General features: G+C 42.1%; 1 protein-coding gene across 1 annotated transcript in view; it reads right to left on the bottom strand.

The window, feature by feature from the left end:
• The window catches only part of luzp2 (leucine zipper protein 2), a gene marked incomplete at both ends in the record, with an annotated part of 652,643 nt that overhangs the window by 358,415 nt on the left and 279,093 nt on the right, over window positions 1-15,135 (bottom strand). Inside the window, one exon of the mRNA XM_084337104.1 lies at window positions 4,600-4,717. Within this exon, the coding sequence (XP_084193230.1) occupies window positions 4,600-4,717 (118 nt within the window). The remainder of the gene's footprint in view (window positions 1-4,599; window positions 4,718-15,135) is intronic.

A 15,135-nucleotide genomic window follows, 5' to 3' on the forward strand; every position in this document is an offset into this window, starting at 1 on the left:
CCAACACACACGATTAAGTTCAATGCCCCCACCGAATGTAACGCCAGTTCCAAGTCTTCAAATAAAAAGAAAGGGAACTCCAAGCACTGCTCGCAGTCCTCCGGGCTAAACACCAGGAGGCAGCGGGGTCAAATCATATTACAATAATAATAGAATTGGTGGGGCACTTGACCAAAACCAGCACACCAGACAGTCATTTTTCTTTACTGAAAAAGGACCCGTCGATGACAAAAAACGCAAGACCTGCTACCATTGTGCCTCCCCACAGGCGAGACAAAAATGGCGTTAAGCCGTCTAGCATCATATCACATCAGACATGGTAACGGAGGAATAATTGCACGTTTGTTGAACATAACCTGCTGGTTTGACCCGGGCTTTTTTATTTACAAAAAGCCAACATAAGCAACAACAAACATAAATGTATATACAGTGCAAAGAATAGAAGAATTACGTACAATGTGGGCGAAAGGGGGGAACGCCTGTTACCTCCTTCTATTCACCTCCTTCATGTTGTGACCCGTCCACGGTTCCCCCGAAGGGCCAACCTGTAGTCCCGGTCATTCGGGGGACAACAATTGTATCAACAGATTGCAGTATGCCTCTGTTGTCGGAGGGATGCCGACCAAGGAAAGACACTACAGTCTTATTTACCCCAGTGAAGCCCATTTCCAATTTTACCATATATATATATATATATATATATATATATATATATATATATATATATATATATATATATATATATATATATTATATAAATATATTATATACATATGCCTAAATCCATAATCTGCCGTTGTCGCGTACATAACACAAGTGTAAAGTGTGGACACACTGCATGCCTCCACGGCGCCTCACCTTGTTCAAAAACAGGTGATACAAGGTGCGAGCCAGCATGGTATAGTGATTGAAAATGGGTACAATGCAGCATGCCTCATTGCCTCAGTACACACAATTGTCAGAGGGGTGCCGACCAGGGAAAGACACTATAGTCTTATTTACCCTGCATACCCCATTTTCTATTTTACCATGCATATATACATATATAAATATATGTCTAAACATACAATACCCCGTTGTTGTGAGACAAACACAGGGGGAAAAGAAGACACAGCAGGAAATGACGGGGGGGGGTCCATTCACTCGAAAGAGAAAGGACACACACCACCAGGTTACACAAGCACAAGCACGCACCTGTTGATGTACACCTGTCGCTGGTCACGCGCCTCTTTTTCCTTGAATGAAGGCGCCAAGCTCTTCTGGACGGTTCTCCACGTAGAGATGCCCGGTCAGAGCGCACACAAGGCAACACGCGGGTCGCAGGGGCGAATGACTGCCCGTTTGTTTTAACACAAAAACTGCCGGTCCTTTCATAGAGCGGACTCATACTTTTATAACCAAACAAAAATGACACGCAGACACCTCCGTTTCTGACTCCATGTCGCGTGCTGCTTCCTCCGTACCTGGCGAGGGCTGGACCCAGGGAACCCCCCTGTTGTCGGGGATTCCCTCTGACGCGTCTCCCTTGAAGACGCGCTCTGCCACGTCGAGCCTGCAATTAACTCGTGCAGGGGTAAAAAGCATTCGGAAGGCAGCACGCCAGGGCTCGACGCCTTCCACCGACCGCGCCATAGCATACAGTCCCCTGACAAGGAAATTGTCTGTCTGCTAGAAAAACTCCATAACGAGCAGCGGCCCCAAGCACTTCCTTTTCCGAAAGTGCCAGGGAAGTCCTGAAAAAAGGACGACGGTGGAATATCCTTACATCTCTCACCTAACTAACTAACTACATTTCTGTGCCAACTGCCCGAAGGCCTGTGAGCACAAATGTTTCGTTGAAACAATGAGGAATGGGGAGCTGATCACCACACCTGGGATATATGCTGGCCAGAGGTGGGTGTGGTCGGGCAGATGAAAGGTGCATGTGAGAAGTTTTCAGTTGACACGCATTAGGCGCTGAGTGTATCCCATAGGTGAAGCAGAAAAGCGTAGCTAATGAAATATAACTGTAATACACATTGGGTTTTGGTTAAGTGGCCATTCATATTTTGAAAGTGTATAAGGGCTTATAACATTATAATCTAAGCATATGATGGCCCTTCCCATGCTAAATTATGTCTCATAAATTGTTGTAGCTGTTTTTTGGTTGATACCTCTCCCTGTGTCTGTCTGTGGTTCCCACCCGCTTCAAGGCATCCACCATTGTCCGTGTCCCCAAAACAACAGTGGCATCCTGCCTAAATAATTACATCAGTCATCATGAAGAGCGACTAGTCAAAACGCACATCTGCTCCTATCTCCCCGACACCTTAGACCCCTTCAGTTCACATACAGACCAAACGGGGCCCACGGATGATGCCATCGCCCTGGCAACACACACCACCCTCACTCACCTGGACAAAGGGAATGTTAGAATGTTCCTCATTGATTACAGCTCAGCATTCAACACCATCATTCACCAGGTGGCCCCAGGGGGTGAACCTCACTGAGCCTCACTGACCCTTAACTCAGGCACACCACAGGGCTGTGTGCTCAGCCGCTTGTTGTACTCCCTGTTCACCTATGACTGTGCTGCCAAGCACAGCTCCAATGTCATCGTCATGTTTGCTGACAACACGACCGTCCTGGGCTTCATCGCAGACAATGATGAGACAGCCTACAGAGAGGAGGTGAGGACACTAAACAGCTGGTGTCAGGACAACATCCTCTCTCTCTCTCAATGTCAGTACAACTAAAGTGATGACCGTGGACAACAGGAGACAGCGGGGAGGCGGACACATCCCATCTACACTGGTGAGGCTGAGGTCAGCAGCTTCCAGTTCCTCTGTGTGCACATCACTCATAGACATTACATCATTCAGGATATATTTCATCAGTGGTGCCTGGGACAGGCACACAGGATCATCAAGGACCACAGCCACCCAACACAGGCAGGGACTGTTCTCCCTGTTACCGTCTGCCAGACGATACAGGAGCAGGGCAGCACGCAGCACCAGCCTCAAGGACAGTTTTTACCACCAGGCCATCAGGCTTCTCAACCCTAAATATTCCACTTTGCATGTCTGCTTACATAAAAATTCACCATAAACAATGACTGCTGCTATTGACTGCACACTTGTCACTTTTACTTTTATCATTGTCATATACTGTATGTACAGTATATAATGTTACATTCTATCTATTTAATTCTATCATATCTCATTCCACGTATGCAATACTGTTGCATACACTGTTACACACAAATTCTCATTTCCATATGTATATAGGGTTATAGATGTTACTTATGTTAGTCCATGTTTATAAAATTTTTTTTATCTTACTTTATTCTACCTTTATATGATTATATGCTCTAATGCGTGTAATGATCCTAGTACTGAGCTGAGCTGTTCTCTCATCCAACACCTTTCATTGTACCGTTGACGTTGTGTTAACAGACATATGACCAATATAATATACTTAAACTTGATAATAAATATGTTACTCTGATTGGCCCATCGGTCACATCTAGCTGCTCATTTCACATTTGTATTATATCTATACATTTTACCACAGAGCTTATAAAAACTGGAAATTCACTACATGTCAACATGAGTTCAAAAATGTTGCCACATGAAATGAAATAGGCTATAGTCTACTTGCCACTGAATGGGTATTTATGTTGCAAAGATACACACTAGTCTCACATTGCCAGGCTTATCTCCACACTGTGTTTTAGTGCTGTGCCAGCGCACACACAATGAACTATGTTTGGAGATTAATCATCCCTCTCAAAGAGCGCTGTCAATCTGCGTATGTCGAAAGAGAGCAAGAGAGAGATTGAGAGAAAGATGGAAAGTGAGTCCCACAAGGTCTTTCTCTATCCAGCTCCGGGACTCTCGACCCAGTGACTTCACAGCCGGACAACAGAGGCCATTAGCCGGGGAAACACACCGATGTCTATGCTAATCCCAGAACAGGAGAAATCAACATGTGAGAACTCTCTCAGAGTTACACAGCATCTTCATGTCCCACTGATACAGGCTGTGTTGCTGAGTATTGACCCATGTTTTAGACCAACCACTCCAGAATCTCTCTCTCTCTCTCTCTCTCTCTCTCTCTCTCTCTCTCTCTCTCTCTCTCTCTCTCTCTCTCTCTCTCTCTCTCTCTCTCTCTCTCTCTCTCTCTCTCTCTCTCTCTCTCTCTCTCTCTCTCTCTCTCTCTCTATCTCTCTCTCTCTCTCTCTATCTCTCTCTCTCTCTCTCTTTATCTCTCTCTATCTATCTATCTCTCTCTCTCTCTCTATCTCTCTCTCTATATCTCTCTCTCTCTATTTCTGCAATATCTTTTCGCATTAAGTCTCTCACTTCTAACATGGCATTTGCCAGAACAGTTGCCCATTTCCATTTTATAAATGAGGTGCTCGGTCTGCCGCAGTCATCGCATGAGACTCAGTCAGAAGAGGCAGAGAACCGCAGGTTTCCAACCCCCTTTGTGAAGGTCTGGAAACAAGCTGGGAAATAATGTCAGGTTTAGAACAGTGGCCCAGTGTTTCAGTGCCAATGCCAATTAACTCCTTTAACACTGTTGTAATCTGTCAAAAAGAAACAGTAAGGCTCCAACCTGAAGGTTGCCTTTTATGCTGTCCAGCTCTTTTGATGTCTTGGAGAGTTGGTGCAGGATCCCGCTTCGTTCAGTGAAGACCTCCTTTAGCTTCTTTTCCAGACCCTCGTAGCCTTGTCTATTGAGAGAGAGAGAGATAGAGAGAGAGAGATATAGAGAGAGAGATAGAGAGATAGAGAGCGAGATAGAGAGAGAGAGAGAGAGAGAGAGAGAGAGAGAGAGAGAGAGAGAGAGAGAGAGAGAGAGAGAGAGAGAGAGAGAGAGAGAGAGAGAGAGAGATTTACTATTTAATGACTGGAACTGGCCGTGAGGAATTTATTGGCACCCTTGTAAGAAAGAGGTGTCTCAGATTAAAAGCATTGTCATTAGAACTAAGGGTAGAGCAATAGGGAATAAAGCTAATATCTACTCAACACAGTCCTTGGGATCATGCGTTGGGAGAATTGGGACAAGTCCTGATGGCCTGCTTGTCTGATTCGGCCTGCAGGCCTTGCAGTCATGGCCTTTGATCAAAACACAGCACCAAACAAACTGTCTAAATCACATGGGGTCTACATGTTGAGTGTAGCCCCCACATATGGCCTGCAGAATGAATTTGTTTATCAACTAATTTTGGCTCGATCCCTCTCCTCATGTCGCAACTCAACTGGCCCGCAATGCAAATCAAACACACCTGACCTTACTGCATAGCAGCAGCAAACTGTGGACTTATTTATCTAACCTACAGCGTTCTCTGCTGCTGCACCTGCATCCTGTTTTAGTGAATGCAAATGCATCAACCCTGCTTTCAGCATGGGCCACTGGAGGAGCTAGGACTGCTTGTATTCAGTTTTCAGTTCAGTTGTAAGGTTAGGTTTGTATTTACTTTCACTTTCACCAGTAACCTATTCTTGACAACTTGACAACAAATACCTACTCTGAAATCCAAACTATGGAAATTATGAAGCAGAAAGAGAGAGATAGAGATGTGGAGCTGAGTGGAATATGTTTTATGTTGTGCATGTGTGTCAAATAGTTATTTTATAGACAAATTGACAACATAAACATTCTAAAAGGACCCAAGTCTATTTCCTGTTACAATGTTTGCTAAGGCAATTCTGTTACCTAGCAACATAATTCCAGTGAAACCATATATAGGCTATTGGTGTGTGTGCTCTGTTCATTGAGGCACCAGTGTAACTGAAGTGCATTTAAAATAACATATTAAGCTGGTATGGACACATTTTTATTATTTACCTGATCAAAGTAAATGTTTATTACAATATCACTGTGAGGGCTGGGTAAGGACTGCATGCTGCTAAACGAGGGGGCGTGCCGAACATTCTACCTCACACACCTGAGAGTGGTTGGCAATCAGCTCGTCGGGAGACTACTAGTACGGCTGGTTGCCTTCCACTCATTGCCAGGTCGTTCTGTCTGCTACCATCAACCGCCACGCTCCTGGTGAGACATCGTCTTCACTCTCTATAATCCCACGGGATGATTTCCTATGTTCTCACTGGGAGACGTCGTGCCATCAGTTGCTACCATCTACTGTTGCGTCTCTGGGGTGAGACGTCGTGCCAGCTACTGCCCTACTCCCTCTTTGTGGACCTCGTTCCTGGGGTGAGGCCTCGTCATCGCTCTCTATAGTTCCACGGGAGGATGCCTGTGTTCTCACTCCGTTCCCCTTGGACCCCCTGTTTGCTGTGTTGCCCGTCGGCAGCGTTCTGGTGAGGCTATACGAGACCAGACTCCGAACTTTTGTTTTCATTCATGGACTCAAGAAGATATTCCTGTGTACTTTTTGTTCACCCTTTAAAGGGACAGTGCTGCATTTTTTTGTTTTGTTCATGGACGCTAGTGCAGTGTTTCTCAACTGGTGGGTCGTGACCCAAAAGTGGGTCGCAGGGCCATTTTGAGTGGGTCGCGGATGTGTGTAAAAAAAGTTTAAAAAAAGTTACAAAAAATAAATAATTATAATAATAAAAAATGTAATGCATTTTTTTTGCACTACCTATCTTTGTGAAAGTGGCTTCTCAGCTCTGGTCCAGCTGAAGACAAAGCGGAGGAACCGATTGGACATTGAGCATGACCTCAGAGTTGCTTTGTCTACCATCACCCCAGACTTTGAGACTCTTGTCGGGAGCAAACAACATCCCCAGTTATCCCATTAGTTCCCTGGGATGTTATGCTAAGAAGTCTGCTAAGAAGGATATATTATTTATTAATATTATTATTATTATTATTTAATTTCATTGTGTTTTTAGCCCTTAGTTGCACTTTTGTTGCAACCCCAGTTATCCCATTAGTTCCCCCAAACTTACTGTAGGTATGTTAAGCTAAGAAGTCTGCTAAGAAGCATACTTATTTATTATTATTATTATTATTTTATTTCATTGGGTTTTTAGTAGGGATGCTCGATATTGGCTTATATACCGATATTGTCCAACTCTTAATTTCCGATATCAACCGATACCGATATATGCAGGGTCCCCCCCCCCCCCCCCCCAAAAACGGAATAATTTCAGGTAATTAACATTACATATCTCTTGTTGTGGAATTAACACAACATTATTGTCACGATCGGGGCCCGAGTCTGCCTGATGAGGATCAATCAACGCGACTGCAAGGGATTACCTAATCAAGCAGGCTCTATATCATCTGGCAAAGCCTGTCATCCGGCGTTGCAGTGTTAAACTGCAAACCCAGGTACGACGTCTCAACCTGAAGCCCTGCTGACCCGCTCTTGTATCATTCCCTGTCCTAACCTTCCTCTCTTGTGCCCAAGGACCTCCAGTATTGCCCGTCTGGACCCTTGGTGCTGACTACGAGGTTCCTGTTCGCCACCCCGACACAGTCGGTGTCTACCACTGCGCGAGAAGTGCACCTGCTCAAGGACCATTCTCTCGTACTGCACAAGGAGTACCCCTGTGCTACCCCCCCCCCCCCCCCCCCCAAGAACATTCATCCCCGTCTGTTGCACATTCCTGCATGATTCTTGTCTGTTTGGGGGTTAACAATTAAACACCCTAAACCGCTCCATTCTCTCTACTCCTGTGTTCGCTATTGGGCTCCACAAGAACCCCTATCCTCACAATTATGCATACTTTTGACAATAAATCAAATCAGAATTTGTTCTTACTTGCTTGCCTGGGTAAATAAAGGTTATAGAAATGTAAAAAATATATTGAAAACCGATACAGATATTTTCCGATATCAAATTTTAATGGAAATATCGGCCATCCCTAGTTTTTAGCTCTAGTTGCACTTTTGTTGCAACCCCAGTTATCCCATTAGTTCCCCCAAACTTAGGTCTGTTATGTTAACACTTTCTTCGTCAGGCTTATGTACATCATTATACCATCCTCTGCCAGCTCTATTTGTCTATGGAGAAGTTCCCCTTATTTGCAGGACTATAACTTTTTAAATTGTATTGCTAAATTGACATTACTATGGCCCATTCAACATCAAGTATCTATTGTTCAGGGTGTAGCAACGTTATACTTTTTCATTCACATATTCATGCTAAAATACGGTCTACAGTATAAGTGTGTTTTTATCGTTTTCTGCAGCTTTCTGCAGAACGTGATTTATAGCCCTAAATATAAATGCATTATATTGATTATTGTATACAGTTTGATAGCGATGGGCGCGAGATAAAAAATGTCAAATGGACGTGCTTCTAGAAGTTACTACTTATCATCTGATGTTGACCGGATGGGGGGGGGGGGGGGGGTCGTTTATAATTCCGTGGCCAACGTTAGATGATTCATCTAGTGTGGGTGATATGATCATTAGAGCAGTTTGTATCGAACACGTAAAAAAAATGCTGAAACTCACCGTAGCTTCCTCGTAGCGTTGGGCGATGAGCGTGGAGCAAAAATATTCCTATTATGGGATGTTGAAATATGCGATCCATCTCCAGGATGTATAATAGTATATACGTCCAAATCATGTTGTTTATCGAGTTATTAGTAACGGATTGCTATCCATTGTGTCTAGCTCGAGTCTCGGGACTATTAGCGAGTGATCGGACCTAATTGGAATGAGCACCAGCTTCCGTTTCCGGTTTCCGGTTTGGGCGATCCGCCGATCGGCCACCAGATGGCGCTCTTGAACCGTTGGAGAGTTGAGAGGGGATCAACAGTAGATCTCAAGTCTCCGGGGGAGAAATATGATTGCGATCACAAATTTTTGAAATATTGATCTCAATGACGTGTTACGGCGTCATTGGCAGAATGAGCATGGCGGGGAATGACGAGTTTAGGCGTCCTTGGCATAGAAAGTGTTATGCTAAGAAATCTGCTAAGAAGCATAATTATTTATTATTATTAAATTGTATTGGGTTTTTAGCCCTAGTTGCACTTTTGTTGCAACCCCAGTTATCCCATTAGTTCCCCCAAACTTATGTATGTTATGTTAAGCTAAGAAATCTGCAAAGCATATTATTTATTATTATTTTATTTCATTGGGTTTTTAGCAATAGTTGCACTTTTGTTGCACTTTTTTGTGTCTATTTCATGTTTTGAAAGATTGCGTATTACTGCAATATTTTTTTTTTTACATAAATCATAGTGGTTAAACATTTTGGTTCACGACTTAATGACTAAGGAAAATGTTGGGTCCCGAGGCTAGACCAGTTGAGAACCACTGCTAGTGTATTTCACCCTTAAAGGGTCAGTGCTGCCTTTTTTCCCTGTGCAATAAATAATGCCCTGTTTTTGGCTAACTCTCATACATGTCTTGTGTTGTTCTATTGGGGTCGCATACAAATCCCTAACAATTACAGCATTATGATATGAGTTCTGCTGTGATTGTTGTATGGAGGGCATGGCTTGGTGAGAAGATTTAATGGTACCGTATAGATTTAATTGTACAGTATAGATTTAATGGTACAGTATATATTTAATTGGACAGTATATATGTAATGGTATAATGTATATTTAATAGTACAGTATAGATGTAATGGTACAATATAGATTCAATAGTACAATATAATAGTACAGTATATACTGAATGGTACAGTGTAGATGTAAGGGTACATATAGAGTTAATACTGAGTGGATAATCGTTTGGTAGGTTATATTGAATAGATCAGCCCACATGGAGTGTTTCACCCATGTTATAATGTGACTCAGCCCTCATGGAGTATTTATCACATGTTATAATGTGACTCAGCCCTTATGAAGTATTTATCACATGTTATAATGTGACTCAGCCCTTATGAAGTATTTATCACATGTTATAATGTGACTCAGCCCTTATGGAGTATGTATCCCATGTTATAATGTGACTCAGCCCTTATGGAGTATTTATCCCATGTTATAATGTGACTCAGCCTTTATGGAGTATTTATCCCATGTTATAATGTGAGTCAGCCCGCATGGAGTATTTATCACATGCTATAATGTGACTGTCAGCCCTCAGAGTATGTATTCCATGTTATAATGTGAGTCAGCCCTCATGAAGTATGTATCCCATGTTATAATGTGACTGTCAGCCATCAGATTATGTATCCCATGTTATAATGTGACTATCAGCTCTTATGGAGTATTTATCTCATGTTATAATGTGACTGTCAGCTCTTATGGAGTATTTATCCCATGTTATAATGTGACTGTCAGCCCTTATGGAGTATTTATCCCATGTTATAATGTGACTGTCACCTCGTATGGAGTATTTATCCCATGTTACAATGTGACTCAGCCCTTATGGAGTATTTATCCCATAATTATGTGGAATTGAATAATACTGTGGAATTAAGTGACCCTGTGACCTTGGAATGGCGAGTGCTTATTACGTATAGCATAGCGGTGAAAACCAATTGACTGTTTGTTAATTGTATTTATGTTGAAAATAATAAAAAATAAAATAATAATAAAATAATAATAATAATAATAATATAATAATAATAATAATATAATAATAATAAATAATATAATAATAATAATAATAATAATAATAATAATAATAATAATAATAATAATAAAAATATAAATAAATAATAATAATAATAATAATAACTTCGTTTTATATAGCGCCTTTCAGAGGAGTGATTGCTGCTCAGGAAGCACTATTTATTTTATTTTAATACTTTATACTAATAAGTATCTTGTACAATGTCATCCTTAACTGAGGATGAGATTGTTAACTCAATGGACGCCATAACCGAATAAAGTCGGGTTAACTCGCCAACGCTTGAGCACCAAACCCGAGAAAAGTCGGGTTTTCATCGTTATTTCTTTTATTCGATATTTCCATTCATTATCCATCCAGGGAGCCTGGTGTTATCATAGGGAATGAGTCTGAGATAGCAAAAGTCCAATACCGCCGCCTGGTAAGATACAGCCGGTATTGCATATCCTTTGAAACTCTGTGTATTGGGCTGTGCGTCGATTATATTGGTACGGGCAGACTTTTCCATGTCGGGCAAGGAGAGCGGTTGTCCCGATCAGCTTGAGGAGCGTCAAATGCTCCAGATCGATGATGTATGGCGGATTATGTTGGCGACACGATCGACACCAATACTGGGACCCGCAATCAGATAATTGGAATATTCTTCTTCGGGCACATCCTAGTCAAGGTATAGGGCTATATCATATAAATCTTGCATTGATCAAAGCATGCCTTCATTGTGATCCGAGCGTATGTGTGTAACGCTAGTCCATAACGTATTCCGTTGGTGACGATCAAAGCATAAAAAAACAACCCCCCACCATTTCATGCATTCATGATGGAACATAATACCGATCATATGCATTTGATTTTTTAATTGTAGCGTGTGTAGGGACGGAATGCCAATGCATTTAGTATAATACACGTTGGGGGCTATTACCAGCCTCTCATGAATTACCCTAAAACCATACTTATATTCACCACGGTATAAAACGGGAATGTATGGATGAAAAAAATATTTCTTTTTTACATATTGAACGATAGATACTCGATGTCAAAAGGGCAATAGTATTGTATCCACAGGCACAGGGCCCATTTGTCAACGTCTGTTTCTCTCTTTATAAAACTAAACCTTTATTGAAATGTCAACGCAGTAATTTTTCTCGTTTATCTGTGACCTTGCCAAGAGGCAAACATTATTTTGCAGCACATTTGCATGGAAATATGGTCAATATAGAGAAATATTTTTAACTACTGCAGTATATGATGTATGGTGGAATAGTTGCATAGATGTTGTAGAAATTCACAGTTCTGTTCTTGGGGCACATTTAAATATATCATTTATAATAAAGTTACTTTATAAATGTCTGTTACAGTTACAAGTTACCTGTAATATTCAGTAATTTACTATATATGTATCACAATATAAAAGTAATGCAATCTGGTTAGTTTCAGTCACTTTTGGATTACCTCAATGCCAAAATATGAAAAAAGACAAAAGAAAAGATGTCAATAACATTACTTTTACTTAAGTCAGGAACGGACTGGGGGAAAAAACGTGACTTGAAATGTTTTACCAACATAACCATGGCAACCTTAAAGGAACACGTAAACCTTTTGGGAAATTTACTTATTTGCCATCTACCCTAGAGTTAGACAAGCAGATACATACCCTTTTCTTCTATGTGCATGCATTATGCTTAGTGTAACTGAGGGGTACAATTCCCTGACTGTATTACTAGATATGATACTTACTACCACTACCTTTGTACTTAATATTCGGCCACCCAGTACTCGGCATAAATATATTATGATGAACACTGTCACGTAGATGAAACGGATCCAACACAAATGTACGAATTAGAAATAGGTCTTTATTTCTACACAGCGATGGTGTGTAGAGCAAGCACTTAATCAAATCAATCACATTTATGAATGGGAATTAGTATGCACTTTTATGGCAAGAGTATTCGTTGGTATATCAATAGAGAATGTCCAATCTCTGAAGGCGCAGGTGGTACATATACGACCTGGAATAGTTAAGGAATAACAGCAATGATACTTTAATGATTATAGACTGGATACACTAGGGGGGGGTTAATCCGGTCGCTTGTAAGCCGACAGGAGTAGGAAGGGGGGGGGGTAGAGTCCGGCTTCCTCATCCGGCCAAGGGTATCCCAGGTGAACCCACTGTAGTGCCGTTCAATGCGCCGGCGATCCTTGGACCGCAGATGAAAGCAGATGGACTCTTTGTGGGCCGGCGTCCTCCGGTCCACGGAGGAGAGACGTGAAGCGACCTCGTCTTGCAGAGCGTCTCCTCACCTTGCGTCCTCTCCAGGGGGGGGGGGTTCCAACACACGGCAGTGTCGGGGGTCTTTATCCATGGAATAATCAACGTATACAAAGCATAATCCGTGCCTGGGAAGGCGGGCTGTCGTCGGTAGAATAATCCGGTATACAGGTCCACTCGCTCGTCGGCTCTGGGGCTCCTCGGGTGCAATCTCACATGGGGTCGATCATCCTGGATAAACAGCCAGTTTTCTGCCCGAAACGATGGGGTGCTGACTACGGTAGTATTCTCACCGCACAAAGCACTATATATTAACAGACTATTATTAGCTTAATAGACTACGTCCAACTCGACGATATAGTGCCAAATATGACTATTCAAATATTAATATACACGATGTCTCAATACCGATGGTAGGCCGAACTTGGCCTTACTCCCACACGTGGCGTCGCGGGGAGGCTTTACGTCTGTCACTCTATTGGAGGGTAAGAAACTGGACTGAAAAGGAAGTCCTACTTTAGTAGCGCAGTATATATACGCACTATGAACAAATAGTCCCATTAGTGGTGCGGTAGCCAGATTCCTACGCGGAACTAGGACTTGTTCGTACATGTTGAGCGGTACGTTTGAACTGGGTCTGGGGGGTATGGCAGCCTGGCACCAGGGTCTCGACCAATAGTAGAATGGAGACTATTATGGGATGTTCAGTAGGCTAGAATGGATATTCAATGCATATTGTACAAGGAATATACAAGGGATATCAAGGAATATTAGAGAATATACAAATACAATTAAATATATATATATAATAAATATATATATTCGGTTTAATCTGGCCCTTCACAACACTTAGGGAACAGGTGCACTGTTAGCCTAGCTTAGCGTCATTCACTGGAAGCAGGTGTGCCAGTGTAGCCTTGTTCCCAACAGTCACGACATTTTTTGCAGAACCACTGCTGCCTGGGCGCAGTGATTTCATCACCTCAAAAGCCCTGTTGTTTTTTGAAAAACTGGGCGTTTGAGGTGATGAAATCACTGCGCCCAGGCAACAGTGGTTAGGCAAAGAAAATTTCAGAGTATATATCTGCTTAGAAAACGAAAATGTCAAATTTCTTATTTGTATTTCTCCACATAAATAAATACACAGGTCACAACATGTTTACAGGAACGCTTTGGAGTTGTATTTGGAGAGTATTTTATGACTGTTGGGAACTAGGCTACACTGGCACACCAATTTATTTTTTTTATTTTTTTACTGTATTCTGTTACTCCCCAAGCCCGGTGGCTGATGTGAAGGAATACTGTACACAGTGAGAGAGAGAGAGTGAAAGCTCAAGATAGCAAAATTGAGAGCTGAAGGAGAAATAGACAGCTTTGGCCTTTTGGGACTCCACATTTGACCATGCAAGTTCTCTCTCACTCCCACCTTCACTCATACACACACACACACATGCACGCGCACGCACACACACACACACACACACACACACACACACACACACACACACACACACACACACACACACACACACACACATACACATACACATACACACACACACACACACACACACACACACACACACACACACACACACACACACACACACACACACACACACACACACACACACACACACACACACACACCCAACTAGTAGAAACCCTGGTGCATTGGAAAGTATCCCTTCAGTTACAAGGAAGAAAGATGCCACACACTGCTCTCACTTCAGCATTGCAATGTATTGATCATACCACATATACTCCACAGAATCCCCTACTTTTGAGATTCAGCAGGTGGTCTCCCAATGAAAAAAAACCATAGCGTCAGATAAACAAGTCGCTGGATGATCAAACAACATACCCAGTTAAGATCGGGGGGAGGGGGGGAACCTGGAGGCGTGGATGAAGAAAATAAAAACACAAGCCTAGCTCACAGCAGGGAAGGCTGTGTTTATTTATCAAAATAATTCAAATGTACTATACTTTCGGCATTGTATATGTACTAAGAAACTCTAATTGATAGGACTATTTCTGCAACAAAAATAAACTAACGGTAAATCTGACAGCGAGAAATCTCATTTCTGCAGAAAACGAAAAGGCCTTCTATGTGAACCATGACTAATAGATACCTACAAAGACTGCTTCTCTCGAAAACCCTCAATATAAACCACCACGGCACTGCTAGATACCAATACTGTTCATCTCCATAACCCTCAATGTAATCCACCACTGATAGATACCAATACTGTTTATCTCCAAAACCCTCAATGTAAACCACCACTGATAGATACCAATACTGTTTATCTCCATAACCCTCAATGTAAACCACCAGTGATAGATACCAATACTGTTAATCTCCAAAAACC

This window comes from Notolepis coatsorum (assembly GCF_963971535.1).
Source record: "Notolepis coatsorum genome assembly, chromosome: 20".
NCBI classification, from domain to species: Eukaryota; Metazoa; Chordata; class Actinopteri; order Aulopiformes; family Paralepididae; genus Notolepis; species Notolepis coatsorum.